The sequence below is a fragment of the Oncorhynchus tshawytscha genome, linkage group LG04 (genome assembly GCF_018296145.1).
Source record: "Oncorhynchus tshawytscha isolate Ot180627B linkage group LG04, Otsh_v2.0, whole genome shotgun sequence".
NCBI classification, from domain to species: Eukaryota; Metazoa; Chordata; class Actinopteri; order Salmoniformes; family Salmonidae; genus Oncorhynchus; species Oncorhynchus tshawytscha.
In genome coordinates this window covers 51,391,539-51,404,008 of record NC_056432.1, presented here as the reverse complement: position 1 = coordinate 51,404,008, position 12,470 = coordinate 51,391,539, and the positions used below count along the sequence as shown (strand labels likewise).

The 12,470-nt window shown below is 41.3% G+C and overlaps 1 protein-coding gene across 5 annotated transcripts in view; it reads right to left on the bottom strand.

The window, feature by feature from the left end:
• Positions 1-11,805, bottom strand: part of brsk2b (BR serine/threonine kinase 2b) — a 187,999-nt gene extending 176,194 nt beyond the window's left edge. For 3 of the 5 annotated variants that reach the window (XM_024418451.2, XM_042320850.1, XM_042320851.1), the window contains exon 1: positions 11,312-11,802. In XM_024418451.2, the coding sequence (XP_024274219.1) occupies positions 11,312-11,402 (91 nt within the window). In that variant the 5' untranslated portion in view covers positions 11,403-11,802. Of the gene's footprint in view, positions 1-11,311 lie in introns of all 5 variants that reach the window. The other 2 variants (XM_024418450.2, XM_024418452.2) reach the window with 2 other exon arrangements.
• Between the last annotated feature and the right edge of the window lie 665 nt (positions 11,806-12,470).

Below are 12,470 nucleotides of genomic sequence, written 5' to 3'. Positions count from 1 at the left end.
TCAGCGTGGTGGATGTGTTGTTACCTACCCTTACCACCTGGGGGGCGGCCTGTCAGGAAGTCCAGGGTCCAGTTGCAGAAGGAGGTGTTTAGTCCCAGGGTCCTTAGCTTATTGATGAGCTTTGAGGGCACTATGGTGTTGAAAGCTGAGCTATAGTCAATGAATAGCATTCTCACATAGGTGTTCATTCTGTCCAGGTGGGACAGGGCAGTGTGGAGTGCAATAGAGACGGCATCATCTGTGGATCTGTTGGGGTGGTATGCAAATTGGAGTGGGTCTAGGCTTCCTGGGATAATGGTGTTGATGTGAGCCTTGACCAGCCCTTCAAAGCACTTCATGGCTACAGGCGTGAGTGCTACGGGTCAGTAGTCATTTAGGCAGGTTACCTTAGTGTTCTTGGGCACAGGCACTATGGTGGTCTGCTCGAGGCGAGCATATAAGTAGTATAGCTCGTTCGGTAGGCTCATGTCACTGGGCAGCTCTCGGCTGTGTTTCCCTTTGTAGTCTGTAATGGTCCTGCCACATCCGATGAGCGTCAGAGCCGGTGTAGTATGACTCGATCTTACTCCTGTATTGATGCTTTCCATGTGTGATGGTTCGTCGGAGGGTATAGCAGGATTTCTTATAAGCTTCCGGGTTAGTGTCCAGCTCCTTGAAAGCGTCAGCTCTAGCCTTTAGCTCAGTGCGGATGCTGTAATCCATTGTTTATGTTTGGGGTATGTACGTACGGTCACTGTGGGGAAGACGTCATCGATGCACTTATTGATGAAGCCAATGACAGATGTGGTGTACTCCTCAATGCCATTGGAATCACAGAACATATTAGCATCTGCTTCATCTGACTACTTTTTTTATTGATCTAGTCACTGGTGCTTCATGCTTTAATTTGCTTGTTTGTAAGCAGGCATCAGGAGGACAGAATTATGGTCAGATTCGCCAAATAGAGGGCGAGTGAGAGCTTGTATGCATCTCTGTGTGTGGACTATAGGTGGTCCAGAGTTCTTTTCCCTCTGGTTGCACATTTAACATGTTGATAGAAACGAGGTAAAAACTCATTTAAGTTTCCCTGCATCAAAGCAATACGTCCATTTTATTGTCCAAAGATTGTGTGTTTGCGAGTAGAATTGAGGGGAGTGAGGGTTTATTCGATTGTCGCCTACACCTCAGAAGGCAGCCCGTCCTCCGGCCTCTCTTTCTCTGCCGCCTCCTCACGCAGTTCACTGGGGTCGGGGCCTGTTCCCGAGAGAGCCGTATATCCTCCGCCTCGGGCTCGTCAGAGTCGGGAAAGAAGAAAAAGGATTCAGCTAGTGAGTAATCGCAGTCCTGATGTCTAGAAGTTATTTTCGGTCATAAGAGACGGTATTGGCAACATTATGTACAAAAATAGTCAAATAATAAGTTACAAACAACGCAGATTAACAAACAAAATAGACAATCGGTGGGGGCATGTAAAACGTCTGCCTTCTGCTTTGGCGTCATTTTAACAAAAATGTTGAATTCTTTGGGGTCACTTAGAAATGTCCTTGTATTCCATGAATACATACATGAAATGAGTTGTAAAATAAATAGGAAATATAGTCAAGATGTTGACAAGGTTAAAAATAATGATGTATAATTGAAATAATAATTGTGTCCTTTATGCTTTGCTTTTGTCAAAGAATCCTCAATTTACAGCAATTACAGCCTTGCAGACCTTTGGCATTCTAGTTGTCAATTTGTTGAGGTAATTTGTTGAAGAGATTTCACCACATGCTTCCTGATACACCTCCCACAAGTTGGATTGGCTTGATGGGCACTTCTTACGTACCATATGGTCAAGCTGCTCCCACATCAACTCAATAGGGTTGAGATCCGGTGATTACAGACAGAATACCAGCTGACTGCTTCTTCCCTAAATAGTTCTTGCATAGTTTGGAGCTGTGCTTTGGGTCATTGACCTGTTGTCGGAGGAAATTGGCTCCAATTAAGTGCAAAATGGAGTGATAGCCTTCCTTCTTCAATATCCCTTTTACCCTGTACAAATCTCCCACTTTACCACCACCAAAGCACCCCCAGACCATCACATTACCTCCACCATGCTTGACAGATGGTGTCAAGCACTCCTCCAGCATCTTTTCATTTTTTTCTGCATCTCACGAATGTGATCCAAACACAAGCTTAGATTCATCTGTCTTCAACACTTTTTTCCAATCTTCCTCTGTCTAGTGTCTGAGTTCTTTTGCCCATCTTAATATTTTATTTTTATTGGCCAGTCTGGGATATGGCTTTTTCTTTGCAACATTGCCGAGAAGGTCTGCATCCTGGAGTCGCCTCTTCTCTGTTGACGTTGAGACTGGTGTTTTGCGGGTACTATTTAATGAAGCAGCCAGTTGAGGACTTGTGAGGTTTCTGTCTCTCAAACTAGAGACTCTAATGTACTTGTTCTCTTGCTCAGTTGTGCACCGGGGCCTCCCACTCCTCTTTCCATTCTGGTTAGAGCCAGTTCTGGGAAGGGAGTAGTACACAGCTTTGTATGAGATCTTCAGTTTCAGATCTTCAGATCCTCAGAACAAGAATAGACTGATGAATTTCAGAAGAAAGTTTGTTTGTTTCTGGCCACTTTGAGCCTCTAATCGAACACACAAATGCTGATGCTCCAGATACTCAACTAGTCTGAAGAAGGCCAGTTTTATTGCTTCTTTAACCTGTCTAGGACTGGGGCCGCTAGCGGACTGGGGCCGCTAGCTGGGGCTAACTGGGGCCGCTAGCGCCCTGCAATTTAGGGCACCAAATACAAATCAACAGAAATCTCATAAATCACAATTTCTCAAACATACAATTATTAGGCACCATTTTAAAGATAAAATTCTCGTTAATCCAGCCACATTGTCTGATTTCAAAAATGATTTACAGCGAAATCTCCACAAACGATTATGTTAGGTCACCACCTACTCACAGAAAAACGCAGCCATTTTCCAGCCAAAGAGAGGAGTCACAAAAAGCACAAATAGAGATAAAATGAATCACTAACCTTTGATGATCTTCGTCAGATGACACTCATAGGACTTCATGTTACACAATACATGTATGTTTTGTTTGATAAAAACCTATTCCATTGGCACGTTACGTTCAGTAGTTCTAAAACATGCGGTGATTGTGCAGAGAGCCACATGAATTCACAGAAATACTCATTATAAATGTTGATGAAAATTCAAGTGTTATGCATGGAACTTTAGATACACTTCTCAATAACCAGTTGGATTTAGGGGGCGCTATTTTAATTTTTGGATGAAAAACGTTCCCGTTTTAAACAAGATATTTTGTCACGAAAAGATGCTCGACTATGCATATAATAGACAGCTTTGGAAAGAAGACATTCTGACATTTCCAAAACTGCAAAGATATTGCCTGTGAGTGCCACAGAACTGATGTTACAGAAAATACCCAGATAAAAATCCAACCAGGATGTGCCGCATTTTTTAAAACCGCCTCATGCCAATGACTCCTTATATGGCTGTGAATGAGCTACGAATGAGCTTACGTTTTCCACGTTTTCCCCAAGGTGTCTACAGCATTGTGACATCTTTTTAGGCATTTCCCTTGAAGAATGGCTGTAAGGGACCATATATGGCATGTGGTCACATGGTGTCTCCCGCAGAAAACCTTGCGTAAAATACTGAGGTAGCCATTTTTCCAATCGCTTCTTATGAGAAACCAACTGCCTCGACGGATATATTATCGAATATATTTGTTAAAAACACCTTGAGGATGGATCCTAAACAACGTTTGCTGTGTTTCTGTCGATATTATGTAGCTAATTTTGAAAAACGTTTTGTGTTATTAGTTGTAGCATTTTTCGGTCGATTTCTCAGCCAAGCATGGTGAAGAAATGGGACCTTTTTCGCCTACAAAAATAATATTTTTGGAAAAAAGGAACATTTGCTATCTAACTGGGAGTCTCCTGAGTGAAAGCATCTGAAGTTCTTCAAAGGTAAATGATTTAATTTGGTTGCTTTTCTTATTTTTGTGAAAATGTTGCCTGCTGCCAGCAGAGCCTAGCATAGCATTATGCCATGATAAACGTACACAAATGCTTGTCTAGCGTTGGCTGTAACGCATATTTTGAAAATCTGAGATGACAGTGTTGTTAACAAAAGACTAATCTTGTGTTTGAATATATTTATTTTATTTAATTTGCGATTTTCATTAATAGGAAAAGTTTATAGGGGTATTTATGTCTGTTGCATTATGCTAATGCGTTTGAGGCTATGATTACACTCCCGGATACGGGTTTCCTCATCGCAAAAGGTTAATGCAACCGCTGTGTCAGATTTCAAAAAAACGTTACGGAAAAAGCATAATCTGAGAACAGCGCTCAGAGCCCAATCCAGCCAGAGAAATATCCGCCATGTTGGGTAGTCAACATTAGTCATAAATAGCATTATAAATATTCACTTACCTTTGATGATCTTCATCAGAATTCACTCCCAGGAATCGCAATTCCACAATAAATGCTTGTTTTGTTCGATAATGTCCATCATTTATGTCCATTTATGTCCAAATAGCTTCTTTTGTTAGGGTGTTTGTAAACAAATCCAAAAGCACGTTATGGTCCAGTCGGATGAAAAGTTCAAAAAGTTATATTACAGGTCGAAGAAACTTGTCAAACTAAGTATAGACTCAATCTTTAGGCTGTTTTTATCATAAATGTTCAATAATGTCCCAACCGGAGAATTCAATTGTCTGTAGAAAAGCAATGGAACGAGAGATACCTCTCATGAGAAAGCGCATGACTGAGAACGAGGCTGCCAGCAGACCCCTTAGTCAAACAGCTCTCATCCAGCCCGCTTCACAGGAGCAGCCTGAAACAACGTTTCTTAAAGACAGTTGACATATAGTGGAAGCCTTAGGAAGTACAAAATAACCCATATCCCACCGTGTATTCGATAGGGGTGAGTTCAAAAACTTCAAACCTCAGATTTCCCACTTCCTGTTTGGATTTTTTCTCAGGTTTTTGCCTGCCATATTGTTATATTCACAGACATCATTCAAAAAGTCTTAGAAACTTCAGAGTGTTTTCTATCCAATACTAATAATAATATGCATATATTAGCATCTGGGACTGAGTAGGAGGCAGTTCACTCTGGGCATGTTATTCATCCAAAAGTGAAAATGCTGCCCCCTATCCCAAAGAAGTTAATCAGAAGAACACTTTTCAGCTGTGCTAACATAATTGCGAAATGGTTTTCTAATGATAAATTGGCCTTTTAAAATTATAAACTTGGATTAGCTAACACAACGTGCCTTTGGAACAAAGGAGTGATAGTTGCTGAAAATGGGCCTCTGTTACACCTATGTAGATATTCCATAAATATCTGCTGTTTCCAGCTACAATGGTCATTTACAACATGAACAATGTGTACACTGTGTTTCTGATCAATGTTATGTTATTTTAATAGGACAAAAAAAATTGCTATTCTTTCCAAAAACAAGGACATTTCTAAGTGACCCCAAACTTTTGAACGGCAGTGTATATTTTACCTAAACCCTCTCTGAATGCTTGAAAAAAAGTGACCATCCTCTATATCCAAAAGAATCATTAAAAGTATATAGCAGAAAACATCCTCACCGTTTACCCTCACTACTTGAACAGACCAGAGCCTTAGATATGCCATTTTAGAAACTGTTCTTCGTCCTATAAGCAATACATGGCAACGCAGGGATTTTGATTGTGCACTGGGTTGCAGGCCAGAAGGTTTGGGTTCACAGACAACCGTGGACAAGAGTACAGGTGGAAAGATCTCCTTTACTGTAAAATCATTGCATGAATCTATCATCATTTTTGCAGGTCAGAATGTTTGGGGGGTCTTTTATAATAACTTCATGCGATTCTACATAATTTTACATATTAGCAGAATCTTTTTTAATACCACACAAATGACCGAAATTGCAGGCTAAGAAGGGACAGAGAGATAGGCTATGTGTTCATCTTATCATATTTCTCCAATGCCAAATCAGTATGTCTTGTTTGCAATGAATCTGAGATATCATTAGGAATCGGAGCATGGCACTTTCAAAAGGTAGGCCTACTTTTCCACCCCAGACAGTAGGCCCCAGACAGTAGGCCTACTGATGCAGAAAAATGTCAGCTTTAAATACTGGCTACCCTTCTTCTATGGTTTAACCCAACGAGAGGAGGTCACAAGTCTTTCCTTAAAAGCTGTCTGGGTTTAAACATCTTCTATTGTACAGGAAGTGAAAGATGCTGACAGAATTACACCATTTTTTTGTCTCCTCGGCTGTGGAAAGTTGTAGCTCAGCCTCTGAATGTCAAAGAAATGAAACAATGTTATCCCCATATGCATCAGAGTCATGTCTGTCCAGAGTATTTTGCAGCTTGTTTCTAGCATAAAGCATTGTGGAACAAAGCACTGTTATAGATCACCTTATATAACCAGATTAGTTTTATTTTCTTAAAAATCTTAAGCTAACAATGGGTAGGCCTGTGCTTTTCATCATTTACTTTAATAAAATGTATGCCTAGAGATGAAACGGTACAAAAATGTCATTTCACGATTATTTATAGTGACCAAAATTATCACGGTTATCAGTATTGTCGCGGTGTTGTTAAAATGTGCTGGAAATATTTTCAAAAAGTACTGATACACACACTGAAATAATTTCACCAAGTTTTATATTGAAATCCAACAGACAACAAATAAAATGAGCAGCACTGTGCACTTTTTGTGTGCATAAACATTAAAATAATAACATTAACATTAAAGATGGCACCATGTGGCCATGAGAGGTAAACATTTCGCTTGTGCAGGTTTTAATGAACACAACCTTAAATAAGCAAATAAACAAACAACAAATACCATTAGCAGCACTCACTTTGTAGTGAGGCACGGCAACCCTCATCAGCCTCAGAAAGCCAGGCCTCTCAGCAATTTGAAATGGCATCATGTCCTTTGCAATGTAATATGAAAGGGCTGCAGTGAGGTCTTGAGCATTTTTTTTTTGTGATGTGGGTGCATAAGCAGCCTGCCTTTTTAAATGCTTGATCGAGTGTCCGTGTCACAACTGAAGTTGAGGAGCGACCGGTAGCATCACTGGGTTTGCCTGCTGCACGCCCACTCTGTAAACAAGGGAATAGCATTACTAATGTATTATTATTATTATTGGTGTTGTTAAATTATTATTATTATTCAGTTACACACACACACACACACACACACAAGCACGCACGCACCCACCCACACACACACACACACACACACACACACACACACACACACAGTCTTCTGTGTTGCATTTGAGTATATGCAATGACCCCATTGCACAATTGACATAAATACAAATGAGTCTTAAGAAGACAGTGATAGTAATTGCAATGAGCCCAACAATTGACATAAATACAGGAGTGTTGTATATAGGAGTCTATAGTGTTTCTCCTGTTGGAACACTTTTACAACAAAGTCGACGGTCTGCCGGATTTTAAATGAACAAAATATGATGGTTGGTTGACTAAACTACAGAACGTGTTATCGTGTGCAATGGGCGAATAGAGTCTGCAGACACACGACGCATACAGCGACGGAACCACGTGTAGTGTTTTTACAAGAGTAGGTAACACTGAAAGCTTCAGTTTACATTATTGACGAGCTATTAGCAAGTTAGACAGACAAACCATGACATTTTCCCCCAGTCCGAGGTTTCCACATCAATCATTGGGCTAAAAGTTAACTTACCTTGCATTCGCTGTGAAGTGGTGGTCACGAAGATGACTCAAGAAATTTGAAGTGGTGCCCCCTTTCGCAGCAATTGTTTTGCATGTTCTGCAGACAGGGTGACCATCTTCGATTAAGTTTCCCTCAGCACTCTTGTAAAACCCAAAATACGACCACACTTCAGATTTGGTCCTCTTAGAAGGCTGAAAAATCTCCCGAGCGCTGTCACTGCCTTCCACCATGTTTTCACACAAAACAAAACCCTTGTTGCATGATGCGCCTGCGTCAGACTTTTGCTAACTGTGGTTGATGCTGGACAGCATTTACCGGGAGTTTTTCAAACTGTGGTAATCAAACACGGTTTTAATGATAATTAAAATTTGAAACAGTAATACTAATTGCTAGTAATTTTACCGTGGTTTATCGTGAAACCGGTAACAGTTTCATCCCTAGGTAGGCCTATGGCATACCCTCTCATACCCCCTCAATTCAAGTCCTGGTTTTAACTTAACAACCCTTCACTGACACTGAGGTAGGCTATTTAAAGAGTGCATTGTGGGTGGATGGATTTACTGACAAATCTATTTACAGTACCATTCTAAATTTGGACACACCTACTCATTCAAGGGTTTTTCTTTATTTTTTACTATTTTCTACATTGTAGAATTATACTGTCATCAAAACTGTGAAATAAAACATGTGGAATCATGCAGTAACCAAAAAAGTGTAGATTTTAGATTCTTCAAAGTAGCCACCCTTTGCCTTGATGACAGCTTTGGACACTCCTGGCATTCTCTCAACCAGCTTCACCTGGAATGCTTTTCCAACAGTCTTGAAGGAGTTCCCACATATGCTGAGCACTGCTTTTCCTTCACTCTGCAGTTCAACTCATCCCAAACCATCTCATTTGGGTTGAGGTCGGGTGATTGTGGAGGCCAGGGTCATCTGATGCAACACAGCCTGGAGGTGTTTTTGGTCATTGTCCTGTTGAAAAACAAATGATAGTCCCACTAAGTGCAAACCAGATGGGATGGCGTATCACTGCAGAACCCTGTGGTAGCCATGCTGGTTAAGTGTGCCTTGAATTCTAAATAAATCATAGACCATGTCACCAGCAAAGCACCCCCACACCATCACACCTCCTCCATGCTTCACGATGGGAACCAAACTTGCGGAGATCATCCGTTCACCTACTCCGCGTCTCACAAAGACACAGCGGTTGGAACCTAAAATCTCACATTTGGACTCATCAGACCAAAGGAGAGATTTCCACCGGTCTAATGTCCATTACTTGTGTTTCTTGGCCGAAGCAAGTCTCTTCTTCTTATTGGTGTCCATTAGTAGTGATTTATTTGCAGCAATTTGAACATGAAGGCCTGATTCCCGCAGTCTCCTCTGAACAGTTGGTAACTCTAATGAACTTAACCTCTGCAGCAGAGGAGTGGTGGTGATCCTCATGAGAGCCAGTTTCATCATAGCGCTTGATGGGTTTTGCGACTGCACTTGAAGAAACATTCAAGGTTATTGAAATTTTCCAGATTGACTGACCTTCAGGTCTTAAAGTAATGATGGACTGTCGTTTCTCTTTGCTTATTTGAGCTGTTCTTGCCATAATATGGACTTGGTCTTTTACCAAATAGGGCTATCTGCTGTATATCATCCATACCTTGTCACAGCACAACTGATTTGCTCAAATTCCACAAATTAACTTTTAACAAGGCACACGTGTTAATTAAAGTGCATTCCAGTTGACTAACGCATGAAGCTGGTTGAGAGAATGCCAAGAGTGTGCAAAGCTGTAATCAATTCAGTAATCTGGCATACTTTGAAGAATCTTAAATATAAAATATATTTTGATTTGTTTAACACTTTTTTGGTAACTACATGATTCCATATCTGTTATTTCCTAGTTTTCTGTATTCACTATTATTTTACAATGTAGAAAATAGTCAAAATAAAGAAAAACCCTTGAATGAGTAGGTGTGTCCAAACTTTTGATTGGTACTGTATATAGCAGCCTACAGTGTGATTTCTTGAATAGGAAGAAAGAGCCTCAAACACAAAACTCTCTTGTTGTTAGTAGTCTAATTAAAATTAAGATGGTTTATTGTCTTATGCCTACTTGAATTTGACTACTTTCAGCACCCTGAGCTGTCCATTTCCAATTGATTTTGCCTTGACTGCTGCTTCAGGTTTCAGCACCACAATGTAAGTGACTCGAATCTGGCTTATTGTGAGGTCAATAACTCTGATAAATGCAACATGGTCAAACATATTGTTTTTATTCAAATCAATTATAGTAGTAGCAAGCTATCATAGTTCACCTCCTGTCCTCTTGCTCATCTTCCACCTCTCCTTCTCAAATTAAACAGTACATAGGCCATAAAGTAGTCCGCACGCAAGATAATGCATTTTTTGGGCTAGACCTAATCCCAAATTATTTTGGAAAATAATTATTTGACCCTCCTCCTGAACTGCCACTGTAGGCTTAAACAGCGCAGCCTTGGTTAGACAGCACAAACAAATTGTTTTGATCGGCAAGAGCTCAAGGTTGGAATATCCATTGCAGTGTGTAATGCAGCCTTGTTTTATTTACACCATCCCAGCAGCCATTTTAGAATTATAACTTTGCTTTGTGCTTCTCTGAGCATGCACTTTGTAGCCTATAGCCTATAGGCTATGGATCTTTTGATCAGTCAAAAAAGTAGCCTATAGCCTCTGACAGTGGTACCCGCATGACAGTGGTACCCACATCATTGCCTAGTCGTTTTGGGGATGCTGTGCCTCCCACACAGTCTATTTATTGTATTCAAAACTGCTTTAGCCGGATACAAATAGGGGTTCAGGAAATTACTAGACTATGTCAATCGTTCGTTAATAAAAAATATAAAAAATTCACCACATGCGTGTAGTTTGGGATTAAAAATCGAAATTGCAGCAGCAATTTCACGGATAGGTGTTAGTGCTTGTCATTGCGGGGACTGACAGAGAAGCAGGCTTGTGTAGTGCAGTAGCTTGCCCTGTCTTATTTGGCAAAGATCAGCGCAGACTTCCCCAAAGAAGCATTGTAACCTGACAAATGTGTGCATGTTGGAAGACAGCGACACGCTACAAGGTAACAGACCCACAACATGCAACATTGGGATACCATCTACCCGTTGTCTGGCAATGAGGATTAAAGGGACATTATTATAATATTTCAATAATCACACGTAAGCCGTGTGAACTACATGTAGCCCTACCGTAGCCAGCTGACTAGGCTATAGGGCGGACCAGTGTATTCCCTTTTATTAGAAAGTCGAATTTTAGGATAATCCACAACAGACATTCAAATGCACAGTCCCACTGACTGAAAGCTCTCAACCCCGATTGATGCAATGAGTCAAAAGCAATCAGTGGGAACTAGAAGCAACCAGCCCGCACGTCTGTGATGCAACCTAAAAGCAAATCCATCCAACCCACAATGACCTACAGAGTAGCCCATATGTTCTAGCCCATGTCAGCATAACACATAAAAGACAACCAGTGCTTTCACTGACAGCCAGCAACCGGGAACGATAGGCTACACATCATCCCCGGCTAGACAAGAGACAAGGACTAACCTGTCTGTCCTTTGCCGAGGGTCTTTTCCAAACGATAAGGTCCCACATAGTTCATATAGTGTGCGCTGTTGTCTTTGCCAGAAGATGACATTTTGTGGGAATTTAGTAAAACGTCTCACAGAACAATAAATACAATTCAAAATTCTCTTTTCAAATCAACGGGAACCGTAGGTTATTCCAAAGCGCAGTCTGCTGCTGCTCTCCCTTCGGCCTCCTCCTCCTCTCTCTCGCCTCACGCAGATGGTCGGTGGGATTCTCTCTTCTCCGAGTCCCTTTCTAGCCTATGTTGTTAGTTCACTCTCCTCCGTCTCTCCCTCCTCTTTTCACTGCTGAAATGTAGCGTCTTTAAATCTGGATAACATGGTGTTCTTTTCGTCCGTGTTCGTTCTGTGGAGAGGAAGCAAGGCGCAGTGAGCACAGTTTTGGCACAACCCGTTGACGGGTAAATCTAACCGGATAGCATTTTAGTGCTGACTGACGCCAACGTCGGAGCTGTAGGACGACGCATGCGTACAGCGCGCACAACGCAGGGGCTGGTGGTTATTGAGGGAGTTTTATTACTCTGGCCCGGGTTTATCCGGGCGAAAGCGGGGAGCGAGGAGCGCTCTCCTCAACTCAAACAATAATCTGAGTTTGCGCTGCTCGCTGCATGTTATCGACAAGAGAGCATTGTGCATCGTCCAGACACATACAACATCTATTTTCCCAAAAAATAAATGTTGGAAATGTCAATCTATTTTTCACTGGGACGGCAGATAAAGCGTTTTTGGGAAAACACAGAATCCTCATCACAACACTTTTGTTTTGAGCCGACTTCGCTGTCGGCCAGAGCGTGGCACCTGGCTCACGCCGGGAGGCAGCCCGCTTATAAAACGAATGCAATCACATTCAACCGGTTTAAACTCCTTCAACCGGTGTAACCCAGGCCAGATAAAGGAATCCCTTAATTTAATTCAGGTCGAAGTGACAGGATAGCATTATGGTGAATCGGCGCAGTAGTAGCCTCCTAGTATTTTCCAAGCATGTTTGTAGATATTCACAAAATTGATTAACATTGACAAGCCAACTATATAATATAATAGTGACCAGCAAAGAGAATTGGTGACGAACCTTATCCTAATCTTGTTTTGCCTTTACCCCAATAAAACAAGTGGCTTTC